The 8499-nt window shown below is 38.1% G+C and overlaps 1 protein-coding gene across 5 annotated transcripts in view; it reads right to left on the bottom strand.

The window, feature by feature from the left end:
• Window positions 1–426: 426 nt before the first annotated feature.
• The window catches only part of CA10 (carbonic anhydrase 10), a 162367-nt gene continuing 154294 nt past the window's right edge, over window positions 427–8499 (bottom strand). For all 5 annotated transcript variants that reach the window (XM_065034788.1, XM_065034787.1, XM_065034785.1 and 2 more), the window contains 3 exons: window positions 4565–4719; window positions 2099–2273; window positions 427–1198 (listed from right to left, as the gene is read on the bottom strand). In XM_065034788.1, the coding sequence (XP_064890860.1) occupies window positions 1176–1198; window positions 2099–2273; window positions 4565–4719 (353 nt within the window). In that variant the 3' untranslated portion in view covers window positions 427–1175. The remainder of the gene's footprint in view (window positions 1199–2098; window positions 2274–4564; window positions 4720–8499) is intronic.

Raw genomic sequence — 8499 nt, 5'->3', positions numbered from 1 at the left:
CAGTGAATGACCATTATAAACAAGAAAAAAGGCATTCGCTTTGCTTTTACTTGGTCAGCTTCTGCTTTATCTGTAAAGAAAAGATATCCCTTTCCACGACCAGTTCACAGGATTGAATTTGCTTGTCCCAATAATGGATTCAACAGGGAAAATGGCAATTTTAAATTGCAATATGTTTCAAATGCTTTCTGTTTCTGAGCCCAACTCCTATTAATGATGGACCATAAAGTGGAGTTAAAGTTATATCAGCTTTAAGTGCGTTCCCACTTGCCATTAACTCACTTAAATTGGCTGCAAACAAATAAATGAAACAAAAAAAAAGAATGGGGGAGAAAAAAAAAAAGAAAACCACAAATAATGCAGCCACAAATAGTAGAGGCTTATTATTTCAGAAAGTAAAAAATAAATCAAAGCAAGTTTACTAAATTAATTTGTTAAGCACATTTATTGAGTTGTTAATAGTAACCAACACAATATATGACCTGTTGTAAAACAAGAAACAGAAAATGGATCAATTCTGATTTTGGCAAATCCTACTACAGATATGTGACAAAGAGGGAAATATTTCAATTTCCTTTATATTCCGCAGTGATATATTTACAATACTTATCTCTCAAAGTCTGTCCCCTTTTTAATTAAATGAACAGAAGGCTCATAACCTGGAAATAAGTTTCCTCTACAGTCTTCTTGTTCTGTATCCATTAATGATAGTGAAATAATGAGAGCTTTCCAAGGATTACTTGGCACACAGAACACAACTCCACTTTGATGCTGTACCGAGCCACCTTTTTTCTTTTTTTTTTTTCTTTTTTTTATTTTTTTTTTATTTTTAATTTGAGGGAGGGGGAAGAGAGGAAGAATTTCATATGTACAAAGGCTGAAAAGTCTTTATTTTTTTGTGTGAAGCTAAATTAGTTCAGGAAAACCGTATCAAAATTGTAATCACGTTTACTGTAATACTGTCTTTTTACTTTTTTTTTTTATTATTTTTTATTACCACCGATCATATGAATGAATTTAGAGTTGAGTTTCCAACATGGCAGCTCTTTTCCTACAGCACGTTGGCACGTGCTGCCATGAACCCAGAGCGAGGGAGGTTGAGTGCATTCGAGACTATGTCAATTCACAGTAGTAGCATTCCACTGAGGTTGGGGGTTCTGCCTGCTCTGCCGTACTTACTTGAGGAGCCATTCATTTACTGAAAGGAAAAAGAAACAAAACCAAACCAATTATGCTTTAATAAACTCCAAATATGAAACTGGCTGGGTTTAATGTTGTATTAGCCACTTAAACGAAACGTCTTGAAAAAGCTCAGTTTCCTCCTCTTTCTGGAAAATAATTAAGGCTGAATGACTGATTCTTTTGAAGCATTGCAACTCAGTTATCAGCTTGGTTGCTGAAAATGAGCTTGCTTTTCCACCCTTCAGTAGTACTCTTTCATTACCACAATATTATTGGTAAGAAGGCACTTTTACATCATTATTGCAGGTAGTATAACCATGTGTGCGAAGGCTAAAAGACGCATAAGATGCGGCACAGCTCAGCTGTGAGCCCCTGGCTCTGGCAGTGTAAGACGCTACCAGTGGGTGATGGGGTTGGTTCAATTGTTTAATACCCATTGTGTAATACAGCACTTTCCAGTTTGGGTTTCTGATATCCATTGTGGAATACAGCACTTTCCAAATTGGGTTTTTGCTATGGTGGTGCGCCTCCAACGTGAAACTCATTCTTTTGTTTGAGATCAGCTGTCATCAAGACTAGCTCATCCCTTTGCTTTCCAAGGTGGGTAAAACAGAGCAAAACGCACTTTGTAAGGTGAGAAGACTTTAAAATGAGGCTAGAAAACTGAAGGCCTGTCCTATCTGCTCTTAAAAGACAATATGACATGTCCCAGACTGTTTTTTGTCATGTTTCTCCTGCATGTTCCTGGGTAAATTTCCTTATCCATTTCAAATATGTGATGTTCGACTCATACTGTTAGTTCCCAGATCTGGAGCTTCATCTGCTTTTATTTGTATGCTTTGTTATGCACTTGGGTTTCTCAAAGAAAAGAGCTCAGTGTAAGCATAGAAAGGATTATTCTGGAGGTAGGACGTACCTCTATACTGTAGTTTCTGTGCTCTATTGTTTGGACAATCTTTTCCCTGTAAACTAAAGTTGATATTAGTTCGGATACATCGATTGTTGAGAGGCTGGACTGGTCTGAAATTGTCGCTCATGCTCAGAAATATCTGTGATGGCTGATTCTGGCTTAGCAGTCGTAACGAATGCATCTATACAAAATACAAAACAAGGATTTTTAGTACTGGTCTTTCCTGTAAGTAAACAACATACAACACTATTAAATAGACTATTTAATAAATGAAAGTTAAACTCAGTGATTTGTAGTCAGAGGTGGGTCAGAAGAGTTAACTTGATGTAAAACTGTTTCTTCTGTGGTCCTCTGTTTCTGAGCCCCATTTTAAACAAAAGTAACTAGTTCTGTGTGGAGCAAATGAAAATGGTATGAGGTGTCCTTGGCTGCTCAGGAAACAAATGAATCCAGAGTACTGGATGGCAGCAGCTGGCACAGAGAAAATGAACTTGATGAATGATGAGAGCTGATTTCCAAACTTTTGTAGCTATCAGTGTAGCTTCTAGTTGCGAAGACACAGTTTTGGATGCTGGTGCCCAAGAACCTGGTATGGCCAGTCAGGATGGAGAGGACAACGGACAGAGTCATGCTAAAGTCATGAAATTAAGGATGTTAAAAAGTGAAATCCTCTCTCTGTTGACAGGTCTGTCTTGATACTGTCTGTGCTGTGTCTATAGTGTTCTTATGGTAGAGTCCGACCTCTTTTTGGGATGGTTTTATGGATCGGCAGAGAGGGAATCTAGGATTTTCAGCACACCCTGCAGTGGTTGGATGCAAACTACAAGCGGAGAGCAATGTCTTTAACGATGACTGTGCAACTGTGCTAAAAGCACATTAATTGTTCCAAGTCAACCAAAACCTTTCGAACTTTGTAGAGGAAAATGGAGAGAAAACAAAACAAAACACCCTGCAATTAAAAAATCAGAAATCCTCAAAATATTTTGGTTTAAAAATAGGAAAAGAAAATATTTTCTGTGTCAGTGTACAGTTGAAGAAGTTCGGTTGTGGCATTTAATGCTTCAGTGGGGAAATCCAATAGCTGCACTTTACATACTGAAAATCTTTAACAGCTGCCAGGGAAACTCGAGCTGTGCGTTATTTTTTCAGTCTGAGTACACAACGTAATTAGTAAGCATTCCATGAAATCAATTTGCAGCTCTAATGATGGAGGCTGGAACTAACCAGTAAAGCATGACAAGGAGTAACTATCATGAGATTATAACCCATAGGTACTAGCATAGACTCCAGAAAAATTCTAATCCTTGTTTTGTACTTAATGTTATAACTAAAAATGTTGCTTGTATGAAAATGTTCAGGTCTCCTGCTTGAAAGGTTCAGCATGTCTGCCCGTGCTCAGCTGCCAAATTACCCATTTAGATAAGAAACAAAGTGCTTTGTCTGCAGCTAGACAAAACTGGACAGAAGGAATATCACAAACATAAAACATCTCTCGGGCTTTAAAAAGTCATCTTATTTACATTGTTAACATGATTTTTAAATCCTAAAGTAATATTTAGCGTTGCTTTATCATTCCTCATTTCATTTCTCAGGCCAGGTTGCTTTTGCTGCGTGCTTGGGACAGGCAGATGGTGGTTCAGTGTTCCTTTGGGATTCTGATATACAAGAGAATAGGCTATAGCTCAGCTCACAGCTCGGTAGGCAACTTGCTGATGGAAGCTCTGGAGAAGACTGCAATTGGTGTTACATTTGTTGTTTTCTGATGTCAGGCTTTGGATCGTAAAAGAGTCGTAGAGAAATGCAGCTTTTATGGCTTTTCCACTGGGTGTGTTTCCTCAACAGCATAATTTTGACTATGAAATGTATTGTGTTTTCTTTCGCATCCTGCATCTTTCTATATATGGTCTTCAATTGGTGAATCTGATTTTTTTCTGGAGGTATGTGCAATATCTCTTCTATAATCTTATTCTCTACCAGAAAGCACCAGCTGATTTTTTTTTTCAAGAAGGCCTCAGATATTGGATCTCTGTCACAATGATGTGCTATCAACACGTATTTAAATGGCCACAAGTGTCACTCACAATTTGACTGTTTGCTTCTGACGTGAGGAAGTAACTGAAGTTATTAAGTGCTATATTTGTTTTAGAATCCCTGTAAATCTATTCACAGCATAATAGAATAATTGAGTTTGGAAGAGACTGCTAGAAATCATTTGGTTCAAACCCTCACTGAAAGTAGGACTCTCCTCAAAGCACATATGTCTGTAATAGATACTTAGGGAGCTCTGAATAGGTAATGTTTTTATTTTGGAAAATAAAGTTATTCAATGCTTTTGCAAACTGTATAAACTGCAGGCAGAGATCCCTACAGCAAAAGGCTGAATCTGATTTTGTATACAAAGCTACAAAGTTATAGATTTAAAATATTCCTTTGTACCTATACTAGATTGAGTAATTTTTGTTTCGCTTTTACCTGCATCCTTGTTATGTAGACAGGTTTGTTCATTATTATCCAGCTTGCTGTTTCATAGCAGGGTGGAATTGTCATTGACCCATCATACGTAATGAAACTAGAGGTCTCTGGATAAAGTTCCTCAATATTAAGCCCCTGTAGTAAGTATGCATCATCTGCAGAATAAAGAAGGAAAAAAAGTTGAGGTAAAACAATAGTTTCACAAAAAATAATCCCAGCCTTTTAATGTACAATTCTTATATCTGATCATCATCAGTTTTACTGAAATATGAAGTGTAATGAACGCACATTTCTGAACGCTGTAACATGAATTCACCAATCCCGCTTGGGCTGAGTTCTGCTCTTCGATACCCGTGCACACCTTCCACGAGTTTAGCACAAGCATTCACAGTGAATCTCTGAATCTCATGTAAGAATTGGAGCTCAAAGCTTCTTGAAGTTGCAGTTACTGGACTAGATGTAGCAGTCTTTGGAGAATGCTGACTTCCCATATTTTGGAATGATTAACAATTTTTGCTCAACAAAGCCTTGAGAAGACCTAAAGTGTTGAAACATCATTGTCCTTCTACCACAGGAAGAAGTTGAGGTTAATGCATGATAATAAAGCTGCTCGATGGAGCCTGCTGGCCTTTCATGTGCGCAGCAGGGGGGATGCAGAGCAAGCTCAGGATGCTAAAATCGGGGTGGAAAAGGCTGCTGGAGAAGCAGCTTACGGGGTCCCTGCTTTTATCATAAGTCTCCCTGGAAATTAATGAGGCATTCCTCTGCAACAGAATTCACTCTCTGGACATGTACCAACATATCATGAGATATGGTTATCTCTTTTAAAATTCAGCAAAGTTCCTCAGCCTTTTCTGTACCACGTGTGTTTTTTCCCTTGTGTAATGATGGCCCAACGATATTTTTTGCAGTGCTGTCAGAACTAGAGCTCAGATTTTCCTGCCAAATCTTAGGCTGTAGGAGTTCCTTAATAGGAAATACTCAGGGATATACACGTTTTATTTGTGATTCACTTCTGCATTCGTGTATCTCAGAGAAAGCTGGGCTGGTTACGAGCCACAGCGTTGTGAAATCCCTTTGTGTGCTTTCACTTGTGTGTAGTGTGTTCAATATGGTTCATTTGCAGACTGAGTGCTAAAATGTGGGCAAGGAAAGCTGCATATTTAGGTGTGTTTCCCCCTCAGTACACAAGAGGAACTAGCACTGACTTTAATGGAAGGCAAGGAAAAAAAGTACACATACAATAGAAGATACTGCTCAGACCAAAGAAAAATGTTAAGTGCATCTTTCAAGTCAATGTCAATAATTCAGGCATTTCTGTTGAATTCCCTGTTTTCCATGTAACATTCACTGTAAGTTTAAACAGTTTTTGGTTTTGTGGGTTGGTGCGTTTGTGGTGTTTTTTTTTTCTTTAGCTGATAAACAGTTACTTGGCCACTGCGATAAGACTGAAAACAGAACCACGGAAAGAAATATGAACATTCAAGGTAGCATATAAGAACTAAAAAAGAAAAGAGTAATTTAACTTGAATTGAACGTATTATAGCTGAAGGAAAAATTTAGAGGAGCAAAGTGTTTGTTCTCATACTACCTAATGGAAAAAGGGACTGTGGCCTACTGTCTCAGGCAACAGAAAATCAAAGAACAAGCAAAGCAAATATTGTATTTTGACATAGTGCAGTCAACAAGCTATACGCTTCTGGGGTAGCAACTTCAGTGCCTATGGCATCAGTGTCAAGGTGAGAGTGTAACATTTATGCCACGTTGCCCAGTGTTTCACAGCTATTTCATATTTTTAATGTGTTTGTTAGTTTACAAAATATAATCTCGGCATGGCCTTCCCAGTTGGTCAGGAATACGGCCTTCTGCCCCGTTCCTGCACTTTGAGGCAGAGGAATTGTCATGCCATATAGCTGGATCTTCAGCTAGAGGGGAAAGTACTATTAGTGTCTTGTCTGCGGCTTTCACATTTTTAACATGTTGAGCCTTCACTGGCCCATGGTCTGGGATACAGAGTCTGTCTAACGCAGAATTTTCCAGACAAAAGTGCAAAACCATTGCTATAGTATTACAGTAAAAATGTTAATTATAACAGCTAGACATTACTTGAATACACCTATGTCCTATTTATTAAAAACATTATTTGCAGTGCAGTGGTAATTTTGCTGGAATTACACGAGAAGAGAATGAATGTGTTTTTTTCCAAGGCAGTGCCTGTTTTCAATGAGTCATCGCACATTTTTTCGCTTTCCCACACGAACATCCTGTTCATTATTTACGAACCATGGAGTGGTGCGTTAGCTCCAAATGTCACAGAGTCGATCGGAATAGTTAGTTTCAAACTCTAAGGACCAAATATGCTTTGTCACATCCATATTGACTTCAGCTGGGCTAAAATGGTTTATACAAGGTAGAATTTGTTCCTCAACTGTTTACTAAGAAATGGAAAGTGAACTAAAGATTAATGCAGATGAGGGATGTGGAGCAGCTCCAAACCTGGTTCATTGCCTTTGCCTTCACTTGGAATGTGTTTAAGGACAGACAGAAAATTACACAAAGTGTCAAAATCCACCAGTTGTGATTAATGGGAAACTGGAGGAATATACAACTTTAGGAAAATGAGAAGATAGAGGTGAACAAAATAATGAAATAAGAGTTCAGCCAAGTAAAAGCAGTATTTATTCATGCTGGTATGTGGGTTATATTCCCGTGGGAAGTCAGAGGGTTCCATGAGAATGGCCTGAGAAAAGAGTGCAGAGTAAGCATTTGGTTATCTGCATTTTTCCCATGAACAGCTCTGCTGTTTCCTCTTCCCCACATCTTGATAAAGTTCCCCATTCTGGAACTGAAACAGAACTGGTGGGTTTGCATTCATACTAGACTTCAACACTTTAATGTTTTCTCTTATATTTATTGCAAGTATGTAGTTCAAAATGGTTGAAATCGCCATGTGTGATCTCTTGCCAGTAATAAACTTCCTTTAATAAACCCATTCAGCCTTTACAAGATTCTCAGCATCATTCCTATCTACAGCCCACATTCTGTTTATCTGCTTGTGCCTTAGGGAGATTTCTGAACTCGTGAACTCTTCTCTATACAAATTAGATTTCATATTCATTTACATAAAGGCCTTGACTCTGACAATTTTCTTAGCAAATGATGTAAATCCCTGGATTTGTAGTAGGTGTGTGTGGTCTGCTTTCACAGCAATTTCTATGTATGTTCTCTTTAAAACAGTAGTATTTATAGGGAATAAATTATTTACTGAATGAGGGAAGGTCCATTTGATTTTTGAAGTTCACATGGTGATAACTCACAAAGGGAAAGTACAGATCTAAATTAGATTTACAGGGTAAGGAATGTAGAAATGGTCCGGTTTTTAACCCTGAACCAGAGTTTTTCCATTTACCAGCCTTCATAATGCAGCCAGAGCCAGGCTGGTAGAGACTCATTTGAAATACCTGAGGTTAGTCCCTCAGGACCTGGTTTGAGATTCCTGAGCTTTTAATGCTTGTGACAGAGCTGCCAGAGCTCAGTCCTTCAGAGAACCGTTTCCAGATATCCGAATCTTGAGCTTTTTCAGGATAATCTCTTGGAATTGGAATACTTTGTTGCACATTATTTATAAAATAGCTGAAGATGAAATTTGAGGAAATTCAGAATTGTACAGCTCTTCTGCCTAGCTGAACGTGTGGCAGTATTTTGGTAGAGAACGATAAGCCAAAATTTTGATATGGAGTTTTGGGAATCTAAAACATTATGTCTTTCTGGCGTTAAGGAAATAGGTAATGTAGCGTAACTGTTCTAAAAGAAAGCTAACTTATCCCCTTAAAGGCCGTACTTAAAGAGGAATATTAAAGTAGTTTTTCTTCAGAGATATTCATATAGCTTCTGACCAAAGGCAGTTTGAAAGAATACTTGTTTCAACTAGTTCA

This window comes from Columba livia, chromosome 18 (assembly GCF_036013475.1).
Source record: "Columba livia isolate bColLiv1 breed racing homer chromosome 18, bColLiv1.pat.W.v2, whole genome shotgun sequence".
NCBI classification, from domain to species: Eukaryota; Metazoa; Chordata; class Aves; order Columbiformes; family Columbidae; genus Columba; species Columba livia.
Note: the sequence above shows the minus strand (reverse complement) of the source record. Positions and strands in the feature narration are given on the sequence as shown.